Genomic DNA, 27,724 nt, shown 5'->3' on the forward strand with positions numbered 1-27,724 from the left:
GAGCAGGAGCGTGATGGTTGCCGTGCTCATTTATTAGAGTGATCTTGTAGCGTTTATAGGATCACGTAGGCGCTCAGTAGCTGATGATTCCTCTCATATCTCTGAGCTGGAGGGGAGTGCAGAAGGTGCCGCACGATTTGGACAGACCATCAAAATGAAAAAGCTGCAGCATTAAACAGCTGCGGTTTGATATTCTCACCCGGCGGTTGCCCGCGGTCCAAATTTCAGCTCTCTGACCTCGGCAGGCTGATGAGCTGGGCCTGATTTCATTCAGCCAACTAGTGATTAATTCCCCTCTGCAATTTGCGCGGATTTAATTATTGATGTGGTCTTTGTCACAGGGTGGTTATTATCTGGCCTCCAGACACAGGAAAGAGTGGTTTTCAGACTTTTTTTATTGAAAATATTCAGTTTCAGTCCATGCAGACCTCCGCCGTATTTAACTTAAAGCTTAAACGCCGTGTCTGGTCTGGTGTAATGAGCCATCCTCTTGGTCCAGAACGTGTGGGAGAGACTGGGGAAATGTAGAACCACGGTTCAGGACCAGGCATTGCTCACTGGTCAGGGTTTTGTCAGTGCTCTCAGGCAGTTGTGCTCACTCACAGGCCTTTCTCAAATTAAAGCCATCACTCATACACACATAACGCTCTGGATACCAGGCATGATGGGCTTCTGACCCCTCGGGGCAGTGCTGTCACACTGTTACCAGCCATCATATGGAAGTGTAGACAGAAGCATTGCCAAGACAGGATATTTCTATCCTGCTCTCATTCTCCTTCCACCCAGTTCTGTCCAATTCACAATTTGATTTCAGCTGAGAAATATTAGCTTTTCAGAGAAAAGAAATAGGTTTGCTGTTTTCCAGTAATCTGGAATAACACGGGATACTGTACACTAGAGTCTCCTGAAGTTATTTGCAGGATTGGATCTGAATGATTAGAAAATATAATGCTTTCTGGCTGTGCAGAAATTGTACTGTATATCAGCAATGCACAGTGAGAAGCAGAGCTGCATTTATCTGTGTTTAAAAAAAACATTGTGTATCAATTTTACCTTGAAAAAACTCATTTGTATCATTTTTAACACTTTACAGAACAACAGAATGTACCAACTAATTATTAATGGACACTTGGCATGTCAAGACATTATTATTAATATTATAATCTAATGCCTCATTATTGTATTATTAATTAACAGTATTTACAACATTCTTAAATAATCTTCACAAATGTCAATTAATAAAAATTAGTTAAGACATAATTTAACAATGTTTATTAGTGTGGTAAGTACTATCAATTGATGTACTCTTATTGCAGAGTGTTACTAAATCATGACTATAATGAGAAGAAGAATGACGTTCTATGTTACTTTGGTTGGTATACATTGAACAGTCCTATTTGAGTAATTTTTAATCCATATTATGGAAAAAAGGCTCAACTAAGTATAGACTAACTTCAAGAAATTAAGGTAAATCAATCTGAAAAATGTCATTATGTTATATAAATGTTATAATGATGAAACTGGCACTCATCAGGGCCACCTCAGGATGGGAAGAGCAAGTGTTGCAAGTTCAACAGCACCCAAGATAAGAGCACCTAAACGCTTCACTTTAGAAGTATTTTGGTTTGTTTAACACTTGTGTTCAAAGTTTACTACTTGATTCCATATGTGATCCTTCATAGTCTGGATGACTTTGGTAATCGTTTACAATGTAGGAAAAAAGGTGTGTCCAAACTTTTGACTGGTCCTGTACCTACAAAGTACATGCAAAATATGCAATATACATACTTTCAGTGATGCTTGAAATGTGCTCTTGCATTATAAAATAATCACTCATTTGTTGTCATTTTGCAATATAATAAAGCCAGAAAGTGGTAGTGACTGCAGTATATTAGTGCTCTCCTCCAAGCGTGATTAGCTGTGCAGTGATGATGAAGCTTAGCCTTCATCCTCCCAGCATTCCAGCATTGTTAACATCGTATAATAGAAAAGGTCAGTACAGAACATTCTCTTTAGTACGATTTTACAGAGGGGTTCTTTACTTCCTCTGCTGCTAATAATCAGTATGGAGGTGTAGAGCAGGTTTGGAATATGGTGTTGGTATGAGTTCAGTGATGGAAAGTTGATGGAATGTTCTCTCTCTCTCTCTCTCTCTCTCTTTCTCTGTTTCTCCCTCTCTTTCTTTCTCGTTCTCTTTTTCATTTCACCCGAGCCCAAAGTAAATGCTTGCTTTCAGCACAGCTGTGAAACTTCAAATGATTGCCCATTTCCTCCTTCTCTCTTCACGTTCACACACTCACATGGCTCCACACAATACCATGTAGTCCCTTCATTCAGTTCTGCTAAAAGGGCGTGCATCTCCACGCTTCACTGAATCCATTTTTCGGAGCGCTCGTTAACTATGGCCGGTGCGGAGGGGTGTGCTGGAATGAGGGGAGAAAGGTAGTGTGTGTGTGTGCGCGCGGGTGTGTGTTGTGGAGAGTTTTAGAATAGGGAAGCGTAAGTGTGTGGTGGGGAAGTTTGGCATGCTTGAGTGCGTATCTGCGCCCTCTTGTGTAGGGATCAGTGTTGCAGGACAATGAAGCCAAGTCATTGGAAGTCCTGTCACATCCGTCAGGGCGGAGCTGAATGCAGGGGACCGAGCTGGCTGAATGGGGAACTCTGTTAAAGGACGGAGCAAGGCGGTGTCCTGGGCGGCCTATTGAAGCATCCAGACCTTGAAGCTCCACCACTTAGATGGATAGCCCCCTCGAACCGCGGGCAGAACCGGGGTGGAGCTTAGGCACCCCAATCAGAATCAGTGTAAATTGGTATGCAAATAAGAGTCTGGCTTTAGATCAGTTTAAATTGAGAGTTATTTTAGTTAATGGTTGAGAAGTCTAAATAGTTACGGAATATTTAGTGAGAGCTGGTTAGAACTTAATCTATTTCAGAAGATTACAGCTGGTTCGAATCCCAGTTATGTGGCTTGCCATCAGCAGCTGGAGTCTGAGAGAGCACAATTGTCTTTGCTCTCTCTTGTTGGGTACAGTAGATGGCGCTCTCTCTCCCCACACATCACTCCTAAAATGATGTCGGTCAGTACAGGCATCTGTTAGCTGATGTCTCTGAGCAGAGTCGCTGCGCTTTCCTCCGAATCTTGCTGCTGTGATTCTACTCGCTGATGCTACATCAGCAGAAAAGAAAAGGTAAAAAAAAAACATGTATCAGAGGACCTGGTGCTGGTCTTCACCCCCCTGGTGTTGGGTGGGGCATTGCTAGTGATAGGAGGAGTACAGCAAAGTGGGTGGGATTATCAGCATAGCTAAATTGGTGAGAAAAGAAGGATGAAATAAAAAAAGAGAACTAAAACTATTGCAGAAATATCCTGCATTACATGGAGTAGCTAGTTGTATGTGAGCTGTCAGGCAATTATTTAACTAATCATACAGTGTTGTTAATTATGTGGTGTTGTGCTGTTGGTCTTCTGCATCATGGCATTTTAAAAAAAGTTCTAAAGCAGTTTTTTGATCAATTTAATTATAGCGTAAAATGGACAATATGATCTAATGGATTGTTTGCTGGTCAGCTAATGTAGTGTAGTTAGGCATGCTGAACTCTTCTAGGCAATGCTATAGAAGAACCATAGAAGAGTATTTGGTTCCTCAAATACTCGAAGAATAGCTGTTTAAAGGCTTGACGTTTTAGAAAATTTTTGGACTTAATGTTCTTAACACTAAAACATCTCTTCGTTTCAGGTGTTTCATTTCAAGTGGTATTTTTTGGCAATGTATGACGATATAAAATCATTTGGCGGATCAAGTATTATTTAGGATAATCTCTTCATTTTTAGGGCCTCTATTGATTCTCAACCCAATAAATTAGAAATGCACTCTTCATTTCATTTTTTACCGAGCCTGTGGAGAACAGTGTGAGCAGTCGAGGTTTTGGATGGTTGAAGTCTTCATTTATATATTCAGCTCTCTTTCAGCTATTTCATGCTTAGTTTGATTGATAGCAGATGGATAGATGGATAAAAGAGATTGTGTTGAAGTCTTAGCCAGTGCTTTTGTTAAGTTGTCTAACAGAGAATATATGTCTTAATAGGGATGAGCAGCGGGTGCTAGAAGGTGCCCAGAGGGCGCTGGGCGGCGTCCCAGCATAAAGTGCACGTTTCTAATATTCATGGACCATAATTAGTTGTCACACCTGATGTTTGTTATGTGCGACAGAGACAATAGGCTTATCAGCCGCAGCAGACAAGCGGCCAGAATGTGTAATTTTCGGCTGTCCTGCTCACACTGCTGCGCATTAGCATTTCCTTAATACTCACAGTAAATGGAATTCATTTTTAACGCAACATCATCTCTCTGTCTCTCTAATGTATAAATAATTCCTGACTATTTTATCCTCGCATTACAAATTCATGACATCCTTTATTACAGGACGCCGCGGGCAGAGCGCTTATTGTGAGCAAAATGTTTGAAGCTGGAAAAGTTTGTGAAATGGGATGTCACGCACAGTCGCTAGGACAAAGCAAAGACTGGGACAGCACACACACACACACACACAGAGACACACATATACTTTTTAAGCTTAAGTGAGATGAAATGTCAGAGCTGCTTCAGAGAGCACTGTTATTAAACCCAGCTGTCAATTACAGTCTGTCTTTAACTGGAGTGAACCTCATCTCCAAAACTCAGTCTTATCTGTGGTGTCACCTTTTTTTAAGAGAGATTTCTGAGAATCTTTCAACAGCTTGTTTTTGACTGATGAAGATGTCACCAATAGTTACTAAATCTCTCTTAAAACGCTCAAAACAATTACATTTACGAATGATTTAGTGTATCATAAAATCTTACATTTCACTATATCGTCATTTGTTTCATTAAGATTTGTTTTGGTTGTCTTTATGTCTTCATGGATTCATGGTTATTTTCTACTACTTAATTCTCTTGACAATTACCAATTGTCATTTACTTATCTATTTGCCGTATATGTACACATGTTTGTGTTTGTGTCATTCAGATACTTTTAGTGGCAAAGATTGTTCACACAATGCTTGTCTAGTTCCTGTAAAGTATTTACTATAGAATGATAACTCTCTGGAGCAGATAACTATAAACCTTTTGACACCCTGTCTAATGCCACTCATACCAGTAGTCCTTTTGAAAAACCCAAGTTTTTGAAGTCCAACAGTAATAGCTGATGGGTTGAGGCAATGCTGTTAAACATGGTGGCGATAGCAGCATGCTCTAAGACAGTTTTTCACAACATGTTCTATCATCTATTATCAACAGCTTGACCTTTGGTTTAGTGTTCTTGACTAAGGTGAATGCCTCATCTGTCTTCCTCTCATCTGGCCATAAAAAGCAGTAGCTTCTTACCTGGATGTCAGACACTGACAGTGGTGTTAAAACATATTCCAATTAAAGGCAGGTGCAACTGTGTTCTCTGGAATGGAGGTGCTGCAACAATCAACTACCTTTGCAATATTATGGTTGGGGAGTTGGAATGAGATATGATGGTGGTTATCCAATGTTTGAATATCCTGAGATCACTAATGCTCTTGCACTGATTGAGTGCAATCAGAAACGCACAGTAATGTTCCAAAGTCTAGTTGAAAGCTATCCTTGTTATCTGTATTAACCTGTGTTACTCCAACAAAAGCATGAAAAATATTAATTAATTAATTAACTAATTTCATTTTTGTAAAAACATACTTCATCTTTAGATAAATGCATTTGTACACACACAGTAATTATAATAATTGTGAAAGTAATTCACGTTTATTTACAGTTTAAAGTCTTATTTGTCATATAATCGTTAAATGTTGTTTATCGTTTCCAACTCCAAACTTGTTTTAAACTGCAAATAAAAGCAACATGTTCCAAATCAAATATCAAATTCAGCTGAAGAGCCTGTGCACAGGCTTTAATTACCATCATTTCTTAGTGAATAGGCAATTACATAATTATAGGTATGTGCTCTTGATCTACATTGCCTCATCCGACTGTTTTTCTTCGGAACGTAACGCTTGTCAGGAGGAATTTACCATTCGGAGGCTTCATCCTCCCCCCAGTGAAAAGCCAGCATTCGCGCTTCGCTGCCAGGTGGACGGTAGCTCCCCCAAAGGTGGCAAAGTCCCAGGCAGCACATTGTGGCCCCCACCAAACATGGCACACAGTGTGTCTTTCACAGGCCCACTTCTTAGAATGCGCTTTGCGAATGGCAGTGGAAGGCTGGCATTGTTCCAGTGTGGTGAGAAGAGGGGGGCCGCCGCGGCTGAGGTCGGGGTTAAGCTCACGGATTCTTCACGAAGCGGCTTCACGGACGAGATGGTAATGACCCGGACTATGACTCACTGCAAAGGCATCCGTCACAAACAACCCCCTACCTACAGCCCCCACCCCCGTATACCACCCGTCCCGCTCTAAACACACACCATGCATGTTGAAAGATATAGCTATTCAGTCGCTCTGAGTGGTGGAGGTCTGTTTGGCATGGCATCGCTCCATCCTACCTGACAGCTGGGGCAGTGAGAGGCAGCGGAGGCGGCAAGGAGGGGCTGGAAAGCGTAAGTGACAGCCTCATTCAAAACACTGGAGGCGTGCCGTTATTGCTAAGCGAGGGCCCGTCAGGGATACGGCAGCTTTTGAAGAGCTCCTTGCTCTGTCGTTGTGGTGTGAAGTGTCTCGACTTTGTTTCACGTTCGTCTCTCCTGTACACACTCCGGTATGGGAATACTCATGTTAAACAAATCAAATTACAGATAAATATAGCTTCATTACTGATGCTAATTGCCTGCTTGTTGCTCTGTGAGGACAGTAAATTGATTACTCTTTAGCTTCAATATGACACAGGGCTCACACCCACACTAGTGATTTTCACAGAGAGCTGAATATGTCTTTTAACTGCCTCTGACACACAACTCTTTAAACTTCATCCAGACACCAGTTTTTGGGTAAATTTAAGCAGGATTACAGATCTATTCACTTCAAAATCAATCAATCTACTTTCAGCAGTCAAACCCCTTAATTTACACCAGTAAATCAGTTTCATCTGCATTGATGGATATAATATGGCTATTACAATATGAGTTATAGCAGTCCATATCACAGCCTCCACCATGTTTAACAGATGATGTGGTATGCCTTTCGTTACAAGCAAGTTTCTTTTTCCCCAAACAATGGCAGCCATGTTCTTGAGCCTTGTGATTAAAAAAGCTCGCTGGTTCAATCCCCTGATCCAGCAGGACACGACTGAGTTGCCCTTGAGCAAAATAGCAAATTGATCACTCTATAGCTTGACAATAGCACAGGGCTTACACTTGTGATTTTCACAGAGAGCCGGATTTGTCTTTTAATTGTTTTTGGGTAAATTTGAGCAGGATTATAACTCTGTACAATGCAAAATCAATTTTAATACTAACTGCAGTCAAACTCTTTAATTCACAGAAGTGAACCAGTTCCATCGACATTGATGAATATGAAATGGCTATTAATATGACTTATAACAACCCATGATACTGCCTCCACCATGTTTGACAGATGATACAGTATGCTTTTTGTTGCAAGCACATTTTTCCCCCAAAACAATAGCAGCCATGGTCTCGAGGATAGGGAACTGAATATGTCTTTTAATTGCCTTTGACGCACAGCTCTTTAAACTTCATCCAGGCCCTAGTTTTTGCCGCACTGCTCCTTCGCATCCCGAAGCAAGGCAGGTCATGGTGGGCAGAGCAGTGGACAACTAAACCTTTCAGCTCTATCGGCCCCCTGAGTACGACGAGTCCAAGTTGTGAGAGCTATGCCCAGGGCATAATAGAGACGAGGAGAGGAGAACGAGACGGGTGGATGGCGAGAAGCACAGAAGAGATTCTTACGTATCCTCTGAGCCTTGCCAACTTTTTCCCACCCGCATGGCACACACTGGGCCAAGCTGAACAGCTATTTTTAGGAGAGACAGACCAAACCAAGAGCTGATACTCAGGGGAGTGTGTGGACTGTATCGCTGATACATCTGAAAATGAGAGAAAAAGACAATAGCCTTAAACATATATACAGTATGATATGATTGCATAAACTGCAATACACATAATTGCTTATTTTGGATTTGGAAGGAGCAGTTAAGATATAATTGATGAAAGAATATTACATTGTGCATTTGGGAAACTTCAGCTATATTTTTACATAGGCCCTAATTGGATTAGGTTTGGATTGGATTAATTGGAAAAGTAATTGGATTAACAATGTATATATAACATTGTTATAAACATAAGAATTAGTCTTAATAATTGGAGGCAAATACTTTGCAGTAAATGACTGTGTAAAATTATTGATACTTTCCAACACATCCCAAAAGCACGCCTACCTAAAATTCCTGAAAAACACAGTTCCACTTTTTTAAAGCTTGGTGCTGGGGTTTTTGTACACATATAGTCATATTGCCTGGCATAAGGTATGGTTCCAATAACATTTATTGTTCCAGTAAATGTTTACTTGCTCTATAGAGTACTATTCTTTTGGCAGTGATGTGTCAGTTCAATTGTACATCTTTGTCAGCATTGGGTAAATAATTTTATGAATGTAGTTGCTACATGTTTGTGGGGCCGTCTGTTCTGGTCAGGGAAGGCTTTCTATATATTTTGGGGGCATTGCTGTTTTAATTTGATTGCATTTAGCGACAAGAGGATTATTTAGGTCAGAATGTTGGATGATTTAGAACTCACCTTATCCACAACTCCCCAACCCATCCCCCAAAAGCACCTCTCTGAAATTCCGGAGAACCCATTTCCACTTCTCCACAGCTCAATGCTGGGGTTCTTTGTACTCTTATAGTCCATGCCTGGCATTAAGCATGGTGCCAGTAGTTTTATGTTTACTTGCTCTGGAGAGTCTCATTCCCAAGTCCTATATTGGCAGTGCTAGTAGACAGGGACTTGACAAGTTGACTTAAAGTCAACCAAAGTCAACTTAAAGCAGCTGAATGCATATAATAGCTGTCTAGGTGTCCACAATTTGTCTTTATTAATGGTCTCCATATTCATGTGTGTGTGTGTTATTGGTTTGTCAGCCTTGGAGCTTCGATTTAGAACTGTTCCAGTGTTTCAGCATTCAGTGTTTCCTCCATGGCTGAACACTGTGCTCACAGGCTCAGTGTAAAGAGCTGTAATTGGGCAGGGAAAAATGTGGATGCTGGAGGTGCTGAAAGGAGGGAAGGGAGACTAGATTGCGGAGCCTGAATGAAGAGAGGTGATGGCATTTACATGCAAATTCAGTTTGTTCCTGCAACTGTTCCCGTACTTCGCCAATTTAAACTGTAGTGCCACTTATTAGACTGTTTATGCAATTAAAAAAGCCTGTTTTCCTGTATCTAACTGTATACTGTAATATTGCCGTGTGCAGTTGTGTAACCTGCCTTGTGCTGAAGCTCTGCTGGCCAGCAGTGAATGCTGCAAGTCACTTTCCAACGTTTATTTTGGTCTCCTAGGCTACAGAATGGGGCCCAGACGAAGACACCAGGAGGTCCTGTCAGAGCAAAGGGAAGACGGAGGTAACTTTGAGCCCCCACTTTCACTGCTGAATAGTAACATTTCTTTCAAAAAAACAAAAAGCTGACAGCCCATTGGCTGGAGGAGAGAGCATTGTTTAGGTTGTAGGAGGACGCTGGGCAAGGCCAGCTCAGTCTGGGTTTGTTAAAGAACAGATATTCACTCTGGCTTGTTGTGAATAGTAAATAATTTAAATCTAAAATAGAGAAAATGTGGACAGAGAACCTCATCCTAGTTCAGCTCATAGAGGACTTTTTTTGTGCTAAATTAAATAATGTCCTATAAAATGCTGGTTTCTACTGCTGCCATTCCAAATATTCAGAATGCCAGCCAAGACCTCCATTCTACAGTGGCTTGGAAAAGTATTCATACCCCTTTAACTTTTTCACATTTTATCATGTTACAACCACAAACTTAAATGTATTTTATTGAGATTTTAAGTGATAGTCCAACACAACATAGCACATCATTCTAAAGTAGAGCAAAAATGATACATGGTTTTTAAAATTTTAATCAAATAAAAATGTGAAAAGCTTTTATTATTTTATTGAAAAAGACTTGAATAGATTTGTATTTAATTAAAAATTTGAAAACCATGTATCAGTTTCGTTTCACTTTCACACAGTTGTGTGCTACTTTGTGTTGGTCTAATACGTAAAATCTTAATAAAATACATTTAAGTTTGTGGTTGTAAGGTAAAAAAATGTGAAGACATTATTTGTTGTTTGCTCTTAGTCCATTTAAAACCAAGCCTTTAATGTTGCAGTGTACAGTTCATATCCTAAACAACACAAGACACATTTTGAATGGTGCATTACTAAGTTAAATTCATGCAAAATGTTAAAAAACAAAAAGTAGTTGAATATGCATATATACAGGAATATACAGGAATGTTCACCAGAAAGCTGCATGGTATTGGAGAAAACTGATCTGTGATACATATTGCAGTATTAAAAATACCAGTATCTTTACCAGATCTCACCAGAAAAACAAAAAACAAAGAGTAAACAAAAAAACAAAAAAAAAAAACAGAAAACAAACACGGGTAGGAGTAATGTAAATTAATATAAACAGCACTTCAACTAAATTAAACTACAGAGACAAGACTAAATATAACAAGACTATGAAAACTAGACTTAAAACATGACTAAGAAAATAAGTAACGACAGAACAAAGAAGAACAGGCAAGCAGTACATATACACACTGGGAGACTGGGAGCACATGAAGATAACAAGGGGGCGGAGTTACAAACAACCACGGGTGAGAACACAGAAGACAGGCTGGGGCAAGAGTAGAGACAAATGCTACAAGAAAGGCTGAAATTATAGCTATAATGTATAGCCCTGCTATTTAGGTATCTGGGAGTGGGATAAAATTAGTAATAGAGGGCATATATATATATAATCTGATATCTCATATAAATGAGAAAAGTGAAGAATAAAAATGATATAACATTTAATTATCCTTAAATGACCTCTAGTTACGTGACTGTTACTCCTACAGCATACAGACACTCTTATGATAGGAGGTTTTTTTTTAGAGGGCTGTGTATAAGAGAGACACAGTCACATTTTCACAGATTAAAGCAGAGCGTCTGTAAAATATCTTCTCGTATATTTTTTTATGGCTATAGACAGAAACATGCTGAGGGGAAAGCAGCTGATCTTCTCACTTTGGGATTGTTTATAGTTTAATCCTCAGTTTCCCTAAAGCCAGACCTCCCCTCTGTCAGCGCTGATGTGCCAATCGCTTGTTCAGTAATTGATGAAATATAAACCAACATGACAGCTGCTCTCATCTAAAGTGGAGAGCACAAACCACTGTCAGTTCCACCCGTGGTAATGTATGCCACGCGCTGTTCTCCCTGAGACGCTGATATCTATGCAGAGTGTTTCATACATCTCCTTCCTCTGTTTGAAGTACAGCCACTCTTACTCTCCACGCATGCTTAACCAAGAAGAAAAGGGAAAAAAAGACCTCCCTCCCATCTCCCAGCAGCATGTCTGGCCTAGAGGAAGCTCTTATTAATGGATATGTAACTTTTGCAACATCACCGGTCGCTGATTTAAGATCAGGCTGATGGAGCACCACTGGAGTATTGCACTAACACGGTTCTCCCTCTGCAGGTGGAGTGTCAGAACTACATTCGAGTGCTTCTCGTCAACAAGACAGAGGTGATGACCTGTGGCACCAACGCCTTCCAGCCTCTATGCATCACCAGAGAGGTAAATACTAGTAATGATGGAGCAAAGAAGGACTGTCCAAAAACCTCCTAAAGTCCTAAAGTTCTAAAAACTAAACTTTTTAAAGAGCACTTACTCTACAAACTAACTATTTCTAACCTTATTTCCTTGTTCCCTCTCCTCTTTTTACCTCCTTTCTTTCTCTTTTTTCTTCCTTTTTTCTTTCTGTACCCCAATATTACCCTTTTAACCTTTTTCAGGACCTGCTAAATGTTTACATTTTTGCTAAATACAATGTAATGTAAAGTAGTACAATATGGATTTTTTTATATCACGATAACGATATATATCATGATATACCACATTTAAGTGTGTTTTCAGTTATTCTTCGAAAAATATGACAATTATTTTGCATGAATAATTGATGAAATTACTGTAGAAGCGATAGAAGGTAAGCAGCACGATAGACACTTTTCTATCGTCCCCGCAATATTTATCGTCATATCGCACAGCACTAAGACATGTTGCCTATAAAGTTGTTCTGTCAGGGTTAACATTTTAATGCATGCACGTAATATGTAAATCTAATCTAATCTATTTTAATTAATTATTTTAGATTAATAAGTTTATCCTCAACATCCTACCATAGTTCACTTTCTTTCTAGAGTGGTGGTGCCTTAAGTTGTTTTAAGTTGTGTTTAATAGTTGTTTAAATGTTGTTTTGCTGTTTAAGCTGGAAGCTGCACTGTGGTAGTGTTTATTTTCTCTATTAAGGCTTTTCTATTAGAGCTTTATCATGTTTTATGCTAACAGTGTCTCTGAAACCTTTACTCAGTAGAGATTGTAAGAGATTGTAATTTTAAAAAATCATTGAACATACACTAAATATCACCATAATAATAAAAAATTACAAACAAAAACATTTATTTTTTTGTTGGTTTTGTTATTCGTTATTTCTTTATTTGACCAAAAATACAAGGACATAAAGATACATTATTGCATTTTAACTTGTGATTAATCATTATTAAGTTTTTAATCGTTATTACACACCATTAATATAAAGAGAAAGTTCTTATTTGACCCTATTGGACTTTTAAAAATAGAGGAAAGACATGGATGAAAGAAGTTGTGCTGTCTTTGTAACTGAAGGCTCTCTCTGTTTCTCCTCCTCTGTTTCAGGTGGGCAATATGAGCAGTGTATTAGAGCGAGTGAATGGAGTTGCACGCTGTCCTTATGATCCTCGCCACAACTCCACAGCAGTGGTGACAGAGAGCGGAGAGCTTTACGCTGCCACGGTCATCGACTTCTCTGGCCGGGATCCAGTCATCTACCGCAGCCTGGGGGGAATGCCGCCTCTCAGGACCGCCCAGTACAACTCCAAATGGCTCAACGGTACGTCTGAAATGTCCTATTACACTGTTATATGGTCCTGTCCTTTCTGCTTAATCACAGCAACCAAATTTGAGAATCTATTACAATCACATCACCTTTCAAACGCACTGATTTGATGTGATATGTCCTCCCACTGTGTCGCTGTAATTGGGGCTGGTCTGGAAATGAATGGTCTCAGATTTTTCTCCGTCTCAACATTATTTTCATTAGTCTCCCTCTATTTCGTCTGTCCTCGTTCGGTAACCAATCAAAAAACACATTTTATTTTAAATAATCTAACCATCCTTTCCTTTTATAAGTTCATAAAAATGCAGAGTTGGAATAAGACTTTTTTATTATATTATTTATCCATTCCAATCATCATTGTAATAAATGTAGCATGAATTATCAATGAATTTTGGATATTGTTTGAAAAAAAAAGAAGAATCCTGTATCTTGGTCTATGTCTTGATTTCAGAGAAACCTCCTGTTGCTAGGATATGTAATGTTGTCAGGTAGATTATGTTATTTTGCTTCTCTTCACATCATCAATATTAAAGTTGCTTGTTTTTAAAAATACAGTTAGATGCAAATGGACAGATATCTATTTAAAGTAGCAGTCTGTATTATTTTGTTTCAAAAAACTAAAAGCAGAAGCATTTTTGAGTGGAGAAGAGACAAAATATTGTGTTTAATGGTACCAGTGTGCTGAAACGACCATCCCTGCTAGACCTAATATATTCATTCTAAAAACTGGTGTGTCGGGTCGCTTTTCGCGGGGATTCTTCTGGCCACGTCACACGTCTTTACGTACTTACGTCACACGTACAGCCTCTAAAAGAGGATCCGGCTCAGTTTTACTGAACGCGAGTGGCTGGTGGAGCAATGGAGACTTCAGAAGAGGAAACTCAGACCTCAGTAGCTCATTCAGCCATAGGAAAAACAAAGAAATGAAGGAGTGAAGTTTCTGACTGAGACTCTCTCTCTCTCCCTCTCTCTGACTAAACATAACCTGGAATCGGATTCATCACCTCTGAAAGGAGGCCGCATCACACCTGCCAAGTTTAAAAACGAGCATGCTGTGATGCTGACTTTTTGAAGGAGGCATGTGCTAATCTTTAACCTCCTGGTGTTGAGGCATTACTAGTGAGTGGGTTGAGTAATTGAAAATGGGATAAAAAAAATCATATTCCTGATCAGTTCTGACTGATTTTTATACATGCAATTGTTCCAAAAATATGGGTAATGTTTGATTAGACCAGCATTTCAGTCAGTAGGATAACTTCATTATCATTAATGTGTTTTTTATGATATTGCATTCCTAATGAGAATGACGGAAATCATCATTAGCTGTAATTTACATAATGTGTAATATTTAAGCGTAATATTTAAAATTTTCTGATGTTCCATTAAGATGTAGGATGGGATTTGGAGTCGTGCTATCTCTCATGTCTCTACACGCACCTGTCATTGAGCTTTGAGGATGAGGCAGCCGCCGAATCTCACCCTTCCTTACAGATCAGCAGCCCTTTCTGCTCAGGAAATCACTCAAAGCCGCATCACCACAATCATTTCTCGGGCATCAACAGAAGCTTTTCAGCGTAATCCAGGTCAGGCAGGGAAAACGAAAGCCGAGCGCGAGCACACGAGCCTCACTGAGCCCTCCTGAAAGAGTCAAGAGGTGTCAATAAACTCCAGGCTGCTGATGCTGCATCCCTTCCCCGTCACAATGTACTTCCTGACATTGACAGAAAAGAGCAGAGCGAAGCTTCCAGAGCCGGAGCGATAATTCAGCACCGCAGGCCAGGCATGTACAGCACACGAGGAGAGGAGAGCTGGGCTCAGCCAGCCAGTGGTGTAATTATTCCTCACAGCAGGGAGAGGGTGAAATTGCTACTGCAATGCTCCACTCCACTAGAGACTACCCACCCACCTGGATCTCAGCGGTGGGCTGGGGACATCTGAAGGAGCCTGAGGGAAAGATGGAGAGGTAGAAAGTACAACCCCAGTTCCAATGAAGTTGGAACATTGTGTGAAACTTAAACAAAAACTGAATACGATGACTTGCAAATCATTTTTTAACCTATATTCAATTGAATACACTACAAAGACAAGATATTTAAAGTTTAAACAGATAAACTGTTTTAATAGTTTTTTTGCAAATATTTTCTCATTTTACTTGAACTTGTTGCTGCAATACATTCCAAAGTTTGGAAACTGATGACACTATTTATTGAAGTTTGGAAGGTGGAATACTTTCCCATTCTTGCTTGATCATACAGCTAGTAAATGTTAGAGATCTTGTGCTCCTGCATTTTCCATGTGAGGATGCACCAGTGGTGCTCAATTGGGTTTAGGTCTAGAGACATACTTGGCCAGTCCAAGTCGCCTTTAAGTCGCCATCGCCTTTAACAGTGTGAACGAGCATGTCAGCTTCCTCTGCTGAGAAGCGCAGAAGCGCTGTGCTGTTAAAATAGCAATGCACCAAAGTCAGAGTGCACCTAGCTCTTAAAGGGAATGGTGAGTGACACGCTGATTGGTGATTGATTTCACGTTATGCTCAAAACAGCTGTAATTAATTAAGAGAATTGGTACATGGCTTTTGCATGTTTTGAGCCGCTCAAGGTGTACTTTTCACGTTGTTACGATAGCAAAGACACATTGAAATGATCAAGTTTAATCCAGCTTATGGATAGCTAAAATAAGGCCCTATCTCTACTTATTGTCCACTCGATTAGACAGTCCTACCTAGCTGGTCCTCCTTGTGTTGTCAGTGGTTTAAACCTCTTCTGGAGCAAAATAAGTTTGTCTTTCAGTACACAAAGTAAAAATAAGTGAATAAATTTTATTAGAAGCTCAATACAGGAAAAATATAAGATAATGTAGCAAACCTGTACCCAATATACAGTATATATAAATAGTCTATGCAATGTATGTAGTTTTATTTACACCGACAAAATAGACCTCTTATAGCTTGAAGGCTCCTGAACAGAAATCCTCCAGGCTTATGTCGCAGCGCATATCCCACCTGATAATTCCCTCTGTATGCTGTATACTCTGCGCCTCTCTCACTCAATGTTAATGCATCTTCTTATTCACAGAGCTGGTAGGATGCACACTGAAGGAGCCTCTTCGGATACAGAGTGTGAATTAAAATCTCATTTCTAGTCATAAGTCAGCTCTGGTGGGGGTCAGGGAAGAACGTCACAGACCTCGGGGGTCCCGAATCAAATCCATCTGGCCCATTATTGGTCTGTGATCCCATAACGTGCTGACTGACTGCTTTTTAATGCAGGCCTGATGTGGGATGGGATGGGAATACGGGCTGGGTATCGGTTCCAAAATTCTCTTCTGATCAATGATGTCAGGGCTACCTGTGAAGCTGCTAGTGGTGTTTTTTTTTTTACTTCCTCTCTGAAGCTAATCAGAGCCCTTAATTCACCAGCCAGCTTAGTGCTATCCCTTGGCTCTGGCTTGCGCTGAAATACACACACTCAGGGACCCCTGTGGGTCGGCAGTCTGGAAATGAGGCAATCTGTTTACTTTCAGAGGGGAAGAAGAGAAATGCTATTTGTCATATTCACTCCCACACAAGTACACACACACACAGTCATACACATGCATATACACATACATATACATGGCGTACATGCACATAAACAGGGCTTTAAATATACACACCCACACATGCCCGCACACATACACCACACACACATATACAGCTAATTATAGGAATATGTTTGAGTAAAAGGAACATTGTTGTTTTATTCTATAAACTACAGACAACATTTTTCCCAAATTCCAAATAAAATCTTGTCATTTAGAGTATTTAATTGCGGAAAATGAGAAATGGCTGAATGACCTCAAATAATGCAAAGAAAACAAGTTCATATTCATAAAGTTTTAAGAGTTCAAAAATCAATATTTGGTGGAATAACCCTGGTTTTTAATCACGGTTTTCATGCATCTTGGCGTGTTGTCCACCACCAGTCTTACACACTGCTTTTGGATAACTTTATGCCACTCCTGGTGCAAAAAATCAAGCAGTTCAGCCTGGATCGATGGCTTGTGATCATCCATCTTCGTCTTGATTATATTCCAGAGGTTTTTAATTTGGTTAAATCAAAGAAACTCCTAATTTTTAAATGGTTTCTTATTTTATTTTCTGTATATATGCACACAGTGCCAGTACCTTTCTGCTCAAACCGCAGCATGTGGTTGGTTAATTCATGCTACGTTGCCCTACCCTCCAGTGATAATTACCACAGACCATGGATGGCTCAATTGGTATTCACCGCAGCTCTCCGATTGCTGTGTTATGCAAAATGAACATGTAAGACATAGATTGTGTGTGACTTTTTCTGCTGGCACACATACTTCCCTGGCCTTTAATTGATCAAGACATAAGACACCTCCAGCAGGATCTGAACGAGAGCAATACTATTCCCACCATCAGTTCATTTTACATGCTGTCACTTCCAGCTGAGCGCTCCATGCGCAGACATAGCGAAAGGCACGTAACGCTGCATATCCCCCGACATCCGGCGCAGGCTACGACTGGTGGTTTGCTGTATGGGGCTTATACCTGCTGAGGCTTCATATTAGGCCTCGGATATCAAATCAAAAGGCAGTTATAGATATTGAAGCTTCTCCCGCTTCTCGTGCCGCTGCAGTAATCCCAGTTCTTTCAAAGTGCCGCAAAGGGCCCAGCTGTGTTTATGGTCCTGGTTATTTGCAGTTGGATTTCAGTAGCTATTCCTCAGTTTAACCAGGCTCTGGAGAGAAGCCTGACTGGCAGGGGTTGATGTGGCTTTTGGCTAACAATATCTGAGCCCACGGTACAGAACAGTTTGTTCGTTGTTGCTTAACCTTATGAATCCTTATGCAGTGATCTATCAGTGTCAGAAATGTGAACTACAAAGTTACAGCAAGTCAGAAATGCACCAACATGTGCAGATTTTATGATGTAAAGAATGGATATGAATATATTTACATTATAAAAGCAAAATGATTAGTAGTTCATTAGGGAAAACTGTACAACTGAAAGGTTGTTCAGCTTATAGCCTGGATAAAAGATAAGATACAGTTGGGCATGGAGGCATATCTTTGGTGTTTCGTATGGAATACTGCAGCACAGTTGCCCACAGATGTTGCAGCTTGGCCTGTAGATCCTCTACACATTGGTTTCCATTGGTTGACTTGTCCCATAAATAGTCAATGGGAAATATATATGGCCAAGGAGTCTAGCAGAGATATTGCTAGGAAGCCCTTGCTGTGTGTGGGTAAGCATTATCCTGTGAAATGTGGCAACATCATTCAGGGCTAGAGGATGCCCTACACATAGAGTATCGTTGAAGTGTCCCTCTCATCACTACTAGGGGTGACCGACTGTCGTATGTGATGGCTTCTCAGATAATCACACCAGCATTAGCAGTTGGAGCAGTTTGTCACTCCACAGCAAAGGAAGGATTAAAGTATTCATCACAAAGCATCCATACACGAACCTGACTGGGTTCGTTGATAATGACAATACGGTTCCAGGTTTCTAGTTCACAGAACCGCTATAAACAAAGACAGGTGGTTGGCTGATGAATGAAAGGCATGTCTAATATTCAGTGATCTCCCACCAAGAGGTATACTACCCAAAGGAGGTACACTACTGCCTTTTTGTAGGACAACAGACAAAGCACTTTTATGCTCAATGCAGTTTTACTTTTAACTTTAAGCTTTAAAAGTGGTTTAAAAGTTCAAAAACAAGAAGATAAGCTCACTGTGGCTACTGCTTTAGTCTTCCAAAATTGGTGGATAAGGGAAAAAAATTATATCTGATGTTGCACTTAGCTGAAAAACACCAGGAGTGATTTGTACCTAAAAGCAACTGTTTCTTTTTTCTTTCCCTCTTGTTTTCTCTCTCTCAGAGCCTCAGTTCATCTCGGCCTATGACATCGGGCTCTTTACCTTCTTCTTCTTGAGGGAGAACGCAGTAGAGCACGATTGTGGGAAGACAGTGTACTCACGAGTGGCCAGAGTCTGTAAGAACGACATCGGTGGCCGTTTCCTGTTGGAGGACACCTGGACCACCTTTACCAAAGCCAGACTCAACTGCTCGCGCTCTGGAGAGATCCCCTTCTACTACAACGAGCTCCAGAGCACCTTCTACCTGCCTGAGCAGGACCTCATCTATGGCATCTTTACCACCAACGTGTAAGTGCACAGTACGCTTGCTTGTGTGGCATTTGTTTGAGAATAAGTTGATGCGTTGATCTAACGGGGTGAAGACTTCTAGTGGCAACAACCACTGAAGGGAAGTATGTTTATCAGTAACCAATAGTGAGACCATTGCTTGTGCTTATTTTTGATTTTTGGACTTTTTTGATTTGTCATCAAGTACAAAGATAACACCTTATATTGCAGTCACACACATTGTGTACAAAAAAACAACAGAACATTAGTTCAGTCTCTGACCGGCTCATATTGGTCCAGAGAGGGGACCAAATTTGCTAAAATCTTTCTGACCATAATTCAAAGGGAAGGAGATGTCATCTAAAAGAGACCCATACATTCAGTGTTGGGGCTTTTTGGAAGGACCAAGAGAGCAAAACAACAAAATAAAATAAAAATTAAAACCCATCTCAACTTAAAATCAAAAATGTCTCCCAATTGGGCACATAGCACATGTGAAGTTGAAATTAAGTTTATGCACATTAATTTAAGTACTCTTGGGATACATATTCACAGAAACAGAATCCCATACGTTTGGTTCCAGTTCCATTTACAGATCTTTTTTCCAAATATCCTTTACATTTGTCAAAGAAGACAGGGATTCATTAGGCAACATACTATATAACCTTGAAATCAGCCCTTTTGGGTCATACTGTTTGAAAAAGTTGTTCCATCCCTGTTAGATTCATTCTCATCTATAATAGAAAATGTTTATTTTAAAGATATCTGAAGTATTTTGTTTTCTCTCCAGAATATCCCTGAAGGGCAACAAGACCCTGTGCGAAAAAAGACAATGGATGTTTGAAATTTCTTGTCTAAACCAGTCAAAGAATCCTGTGTTATTCAACTGAGAGGGAGAATCTGGATTGAGTGCAAATGTGGAAGACATAGAGAGACAGTTATATATTTTTAAATACCTTTTAACATCTTTCCAAATCACCAGGTTGTTGCATATAGCAAAAGAACCAGAGATTAGTTTTAAACATATAAGCCGTTAATTTTATCCCATTTACACAAGGTTCGTGTGACTAGTATTTTAAGCACATGCATTTACACATGGTACATTTGGTCTAAGTTTCCAGTTAGTCAAACTGAAATCCAATGGCTGTGTGGGACAGAATATGCAAATCCACTCGTTACGCAGCAGCCAGTTGTTTATTCATTCAGCCTCTTCCTGCGCTGTGCTAAAGATGGTTGCTGTCTCAGAATTCACGATTTTGCATGCTTTCTTGCATGATTTTACATGCTGTCATCCTCTGTGATCATCTTCCTCACAGACATGGATTACATGCCCAGCGATTTGCTGCATGGGGGGTCTGTTTTGGTTGCTCTGTGTTGGTTGTTGAACGTGTATTGGAGAGACAGACGCAGATGTGTTTGCACTGCTAGAACGTGGCTCAAATTCGTCTTAGAATACCTAATGATCGGGTTTGCATCTGTTTTATATGCGTCTTAAGTATGTTTATAATGTAGTAATCCTCATACTTCAGAAGCATAACATGACCAGGTGTAAACGGGGGCCTTTTAGGTAAAATAAATATATATATAGTATTATCACGTGTATTATCTAGAAATCTATTGATTCTGTCCTGCCAAGCTTTGTATAGAAATACTGCAGGCCAGAAAACAACTGCAGGAACTGCAGGAAATTCTTCATGAGAACATGAAGAATGCTCCTGGGATCTTCTACTTCTTCTTCTTCATCTTAAGGAGTACTGTGCCTCTATTCCATTTGACCTTCTAATTAAGAGGCTAATAGAAAGAGCATCGTTTTCTTTCTCTCTTTCTTTCTGTCTCTCTCTCTCTCTTTCTTTCCCGTCTCTCCCTCTTTCTTTCTTTTTCCCTCTCGCTCTCTCAACCCAGTGGGTATGAGATTGAGTAATGCAATCGAAAGAACAGTGTCTCCATCTGTCTGTAGTAAATTGAACACCTTCAGCGTGGCCTTCTGGAATTTGAGGTTGTAAAATGGACTGTAGAGAGAGAGAGAGAGAAAGATTAAGGAGGGGATGGGAAGAAAAGTAAAAGTGTAGTAGCTCTCCCAAGTGTTTGTTTGGGACTGTGTTGGCAGTGTTGGGCCATTCTTGCAGTGAATTAGGGCCTAAAGGTCTTTAAGCACCGCAGCCCCTCATAATGAGCTTGCTATGTTTATGGCTTACTCCATCCACCCCCTGCAGCGCCAAGCTCCACTTCATCAATGCATCCTACAAGGCCATGAACAATGCTAATCATACAGCTTCACCAAGAGCAAACACTACATCACCCTCCACTCAGAGCTGCACGCTCGCTCGCCCTGTGCGCCGGCTTATCCTAAAACAGGCTCTCTCTCAAAGGCTCTTATTGCCGCTATTACTCATACACTTCTCCCAACATAAACGGAGCGAGAATTCACGCTTTCGTCAAGCTCGAATTCATGTTCCCCTGCCTCATTTCTGAAGAGCAGCTTAAGGTACCACGTCTCGCGTCACGTCTGCCAATCATGCTCACATTCAGAAGAAGAAAACAGAGCTTGTGGCAGTTAATATGCTGAGGAACAAACTTCTTTGGAAAACAGATGCGTAGGTGTCAACTCCCAGCTTAGCGCCTCCATCTCAAGCGCTGCCGTTTCACGGATGGATTTGGTGAAAGCGCGCATATCCTGTTCGTTTACTGTAATATATTAAGACAAAATGCACCTTGAAATGAGATTTTTGCCCCCCGTGGCGAGCTCTGTGCTCTTCTACGCTGTAGTGCTCTTAAAGGGGGCTGTTTGGCTCGCTCTTATTTGTCATTGCGCGGCAGCTGAGAGGAATGCTAAATAAATCGAGTGCCACATTCCTGTAGCAGTGTCCTTTATGAACTTTTTTTTTGTCTTAATGCTTGCTAAAAATAAATAAATAAATAAATAAAAAAGTGACGTAGAGCCACAGTAGAACCATGACTCACTGTTATGCAGTATAAATATTCCTGAATAATCCTGCCTGTGTCCGTGCTTCAGAAGGTTGCTGAATTGGCCGTTTTGCTCCTGCTGCGAACGCAGGTATTCACTGAGGATGAACCATCAGATATAATGCATTTCCCCCTGTTTTATCTCTTCACCTAACCCCACCCCACACACCCTCTTTCTAAAAGAGTTGTCCTGTTTTTACCACCTCACAGCCCTCGCAGACAAAGTACACACAGCCACCACCAGATGTACAGCGTGCTCTACAGTGCCCTCATTTTCTCTCACATATCATGCTGAGTCACAACGACCTGTAAGTTTCTCAACAAAAAAGCGAATACTGTAAAAACTACTGTACCTGGATTAGAACACAGTGTACGTGACTCTCGCACAACCTCCAAACAAACAGTCATCTGTGCTCACAGTAAGATGACTTCACTCCCATATGCCGGGCAACGCACTGAGCATGTGCGAGACTGGGCCATGATGGAGCAGGTGAGCTAAGGGCACTTCCTCCTTTCTGGCTGACAGCCTGGCACACGGTGGGCGCAACGGGGGCATCGTATGCAGGCTGGGTTCCCCTCTTACTGATCTGAAGCTGGGTGTTGCAACGTGTTTCTTTCTATAGGAGGAAGAAACAGCCTTGGTTTGCTTAAAACAGTCAAGATTGATTTTGTCCTTGAATTGATATGAGAAATGTTATATTTCTTGCAGGAAATCAGCAAAATAGAAAGAAAGAATGCAATGAAAAATAATTCCACCAGTTGTTTAAATATATATACTTTTGTTATTGACATGCAGAGGTATCTAAATGTGAAAATGGTGTAATATGATGTAATATTGGTAATGCTAAACCATGTGGGACACCACTTTATGGTTTTCACCCCAATTCTGACTCTGTATTTTTCTTTAGAATGGAGCATTTCACACCAAACCACCCTAATGCTAAGTTTTATGTTTTAATAGCAAGTATTCATGCCTCTTGTTGGGGTTAAAAATGCTTAGATGAGGTTTTACAAGACTATTTACAACACAACCCTGTTATTCTGTCTCAGAATAAAACTTGGATGTTTTTAATGGAAGGCTTCTGGAAAATAGATAAGCTCTGCTTTTATTAGCTGCTGTACAGCACTGGAGACAGCACACATAACCCAGATATCATAGCATAGTTTTAACACTGTATAATTACACGCAATTACTTCCCAAATTACTGCTTTGTTGACAAAAACAGAATTAAAATCTTGGTTGTACTAGAGTACTCTAGTCAAGACTTAACATTACATAATGTTACATAACAGTTTGTTTGGGGTTTGTTAGGAATTGGCCCATTCTCAGACATGTTTTAGTGATGTTGGATTTTCTTTTAAATAAGATCAAGGCATTGTATAAAGTTTACAGAATTACTCTCAATTGAATTATTCAACTGTGTCAAAGTAAATACAACAATTTAATATTTAAAAGCACTGAATTATGTAATTATGCTGGAATTTTTAACAATTTGTCAAATTTTCCTCATACATGGCCTCGCCCACCTTGGCTCGCGACTGCCCACAGGTATAGCTGAAGCCACGCTGCGACACCATCTTATCAAATAGGAGCTAACAGGGTTTGTTTTATTCTATTGGTGCAAATAACACATTAGTGTTCTATGCTTTGCCCAGTAATTCAGCGATAAGAAACAAATGGTTAGAATTTGTCTATGGAAAACCCTGTGGTGATTTTTACTTTCTGGACCTGGACTACCCCCCTCTTTGTGTAAGTAACTAGGTTTACATAGGATCTCCAGTGGATTTTGCATTTTACAGAGACTAAGACTAGGACTAGTATTGCACATACTGTTTAGTGTGAAAGATTGTTTATTTTAAAACCTCTCTAATTGTTGTCCGTCTGACTGCCTCACAGTGCTGTTAGCCAAACAGAGGCAATATGTTTTGCATGTATGAATATTCATGAGCAAGATCCGAAATCCAGTAGTTTTCCCCACCCTCTCCTTCACAGTGTTATAGCAGTGTTATACTGGATCACCGGAGAACTTTGATTTTTCACAAAAATCAGCTCACGTGGCATTCATTCATACTAGAGGCCTCAACTAGACATTTTAAAATGAATGAAAAAAGGATGGAATTACACCTTTAGGGAAGCGTTGAAGTCTCTCTTATGACACACATACTCAAACCTGAATCTGGTAGCACTTGCTGAACACCACAGTTGGTAACTCTGAATCATTGGGACGCGGACCCACCCCCAGCATTAAATCAATGGAGTGTGGAGCAGTTAAAATAATCCTTCCTGCTCTCTGAACTGTGGCTTACTCGTCTGTAAGAGCAAAGGCCTGCCAGCTTCTGCTGCTCTTCCTCTCTCCCTCTCTCCGCTACTAATGATGAAAGGGAGGTGATTAACATGACTTTTCTGCAGTATCAGAAAGGGCCTTGACCAACATGTCTCTCAGAAGTCGGAAGCTTTGTAGAAAAAAGCAGGCTGAATTTTTTGGTCGAGCTGCTTCATGTTTGTTTTTTTTCTAAGGCTGGATAAAATGGGCGTTCAACCTCAGTGATGAATCAGTGTTTTCAAAACTGCTCGCTTTCTAGGAGAACTGCATTCGTCTCTCGGAAAGAGCCAAAAAGCAGCCAACATGAAAGAATGAGAGAAAAAACTCTTGAAAGACTTGTAGCTGTTTCGTTCAGACTAGGGCACCTCCAGCTACATTAGCCACTCTGCTCCGTCACCGAGCTTTGAGCTAACTGGTTGAAAGCCCATGTCTCATCATGGCCCAACATAGCTGATATCCCTCTCTTTGCCAAGCTTTTGAGCTCCACTGCCAGGACCTCCTCTCGCTTCCTCCTGCTGGCCATGTCCTTTTCCTCGCACTCTAACTCCCAGCATGTGGTCCCCATGGCGGAGCTGCACGGCCAGGCCAGAGGCCTCTGATGGAGCTTCTGTCGGTGCCTCGCCAGACTACATAACCACAGCCCCTATTCCAGGCCCCAGCGTGCAGCAGGGCCAGACTGCCTCCTGGAGCTCTGCCGTGGGCACCATCTGTCTGTGGCTCTAGCGGTCGGACCGCAGTTATTGCTGCTAATTTGTCTGTGGTGGTTTTTTTGACCGTGCTTGGTTTCAGTCTGGTTGAAGGCGCGACCGCAGATAATTACAGTCCTGCAGAGTTTCTGCTTACTTAAGCTGCCGGTTGGCTTTCATTCACCTGCTATGAAGGTGATAATTGATTTTTAACTCACTTATAGAAGTCAGCGTGCTACTTAAAGTGATACAGGGCTGTCTGATTCACTGTGTACAGTGGCATGCACAAGTTTGGGCACTCCAGTCCAAATGTTGAATTGTTTTACTTTTACTATTAAGAAAAATGTGAGTAACTTATGACTTTGAAAATTAGGTTAGAATAATCAATTTGTCAATTTACACTGTTATTCAAAGCCCTAATATGGTTCAAATCATACCTTAATGGGCGCTCTTTCAAGGTGTCATGGCTAGGAAAGCTGTCCAATCATAGCAAAATACAAAAAGAGGCAAAAAGCAAAAAAATGAAAAGGGTTTGGGCACATTTTTTGTAGCAATAGAATATTTTTCTCATTATTTGAGGGACTTTTGCCCAGTTTTTCATGAAACTGCCTTTAGCTCTAAATATTCTCTGGCTTTTCAATGTTTTATACATTTTTAATACAATTTGTTTGCTTGTATTTAATTGATAACATTCTTTAGAAGTTGTTCTTTTTAAGAAATTCATTGAATATACTCTTATATCAAACATACCTTTAATGAAGGTCGTTTGTGTAGGTGTTGCTGCACAGTAGAAACAGTGTACTTCCACTTCAGAATGTACTATATCCTTCCAAAGGACATCAGTTCATTTACTACTCACCATTCACTTCCTATTCATTCACAGTAACAGCAGTTTTTAACCAGGGCTGGCAGGGGTTTCGTAAGTCGCTTGCACAAGTCAATTGCAATTCTTTTCTTGCCAAGTTCGTTGTTCTTCTTGCTTCCTGCTCTGTAAAAAACACACATAGTGAGTTATGTTAACAGACTACATCACCTCTGGCCTGATGTCTGAGAGACTTCAGAAAGTCATTATCGACATTATGTGCCTGCAGAGCAGCTGATTGCTAGAACGACATTGTTAGGCAAGAGCAGAGGTTTGTGCTAGTTTCGGTTGCATTTACATAACAGCGGCGGCAACCATCAGCAGTCATTTCACAGTGTGAGGGCCTGTGTATTATTCTCAATGTGTGGGAGCAAGTGAAACAGATTTGGCTTCATGTGGTTCATTCCAGCAGCATTCTCCACAAATCTCACCCGGAGCTCTGTGTTTTAAGGCACCGCCAGCATCGAAGAGCAGCATGATTAAACCTGGAGGCTTAGATAGGCACTGCTGGTACACGTGCTCTGCTTATATCCTGCAGAAAAGTTTACTTTTACATGATTCTTAGGTGGCCTCTGAGAAAATAGATGGATGGGAAGGATAGATGGGGTAGATGGGATGGCTGGGTGAATGGATGAGTGGATGGATAGATATATGGATGGATGGATAGGATGACTGAGATGCATGGGTGGGACTGTTGGATGATATGGATGGATGGATGGATGGGTAGGATGGATGGATGGGATGGAAGGATGGATGGAATGGTTGAATGTATGTATGGATGCAATAGATGGGGTAGATGGGATGGCTGGGTGAATGGATGAGTGGATGGATAGATATATGGATGGATGGATAGGATGACTGGGATGCATGGGTGGGATTGTTGGATGATATGGATGGATGGATGGGTAGGATGGATGGATGGGATGGAAGGATGGATGGAATGGTTGAATGTATGTATGTATGTATGGATGCAATAGATGGGATAGCTGGGATGGACTGGTGGATAGGGTGGCTGGGATGGATGGATGGATGAGATGGGTGGCTGGATGGATGGGATGGATGCATAGATAAGATGGCTTGGATGGATGGATGCGATGGCTGGGATGGATTGATGGGATGGATAGATGGGATATGTGGAGGGGATGGAGGGACTGATGGGATAGCTGGTATGGAAGGATAGATAGATAGATGGAAAAAATAATGGATAGGATGCCTGGGATGGAGTAATGGATTAATAGGATGGGATGGGTGGATGGATGGAAGGGATGTGTGGATGGGATGGATGGATGGGATAGGTGGATGGGATGGAAGGATTGATGGGATGGCTGGAATGGATTAATGGGATGGGTGGATGAATAGATGTATGGATGAATAGGGTGGCTGGGATGGATGGAAGGGATGTATGGAAGGATGGCTGGGATGGAGTAATGGATTAATGTAATGGATGGATCTTTTGGGGTGGTTCCCTCAGGGAACTTAAAATACCTGCAGCATCATTACAATAAACAAATAACAGAGTGGAAAAGGAATAAATAAAAATTGAAAATATCGAAACTCTTTTCAAATATATAATTATCTACATAACAAACATAATTATTGCACTTTGTTTGATATTAT

At 40.7% G+C, this 27,724-nt stretch overlaps 1 protein-coding gene across 2 annotated transcripts in view; it reads left to right on the forward strand.

The window, feature by feature from the left end:
* The window catches only part of sema5ba (sema domain, seven thrombospondin repeats (type 1 and type 1-like), transmembrane domain (TM) and short cytoplasmic domain, (semaphorin) 5Ba), a 202,990-nt gene that overhangs the window by 115,220 nt on the left and 60,046 nt on the right, over positions 1 to 27,724 (forward strand). For both annotated transcript variants that reach the window (XM_007227920.4, XM_049484739.1), the window contains exons 6-9: positions 9,472 to 9,534; positions 11,660 to 11,758; positions 12,896 to 13,109; positions 19,007 to 19,292. In XM_007227920.4, coding sequence (XP_007227982.3) covers positions 9,472 to 9,534; positions 11,660 to 11,758; positions 12,896 to 13,109; positions 19,007 to 19,292 — 662 coding nt within the window. The remainder of the gene's footprint in view (positions 1 to 9,471; positions 9,535 to 11,659; positions 11,759 to 12,895; positions 13,110 to 19,006; positions 19,293 to 27,724) is intronic.

Source organism: Astyanax mexicanus, chromosome 11, assembly GCF_023375975.1.
Source record: "Astyanax mexicanus isolate ESR-SI-001 chromosome 11, AstMex3_surface, whole genome shotgun sequence".
Taxonomy (NCBI): Eukaryota; Metazoa; Chordata; class Actinopteri; order Characiformes; family Acestrorhamphidae; genus Astyanax; species Astyanax mexicanus.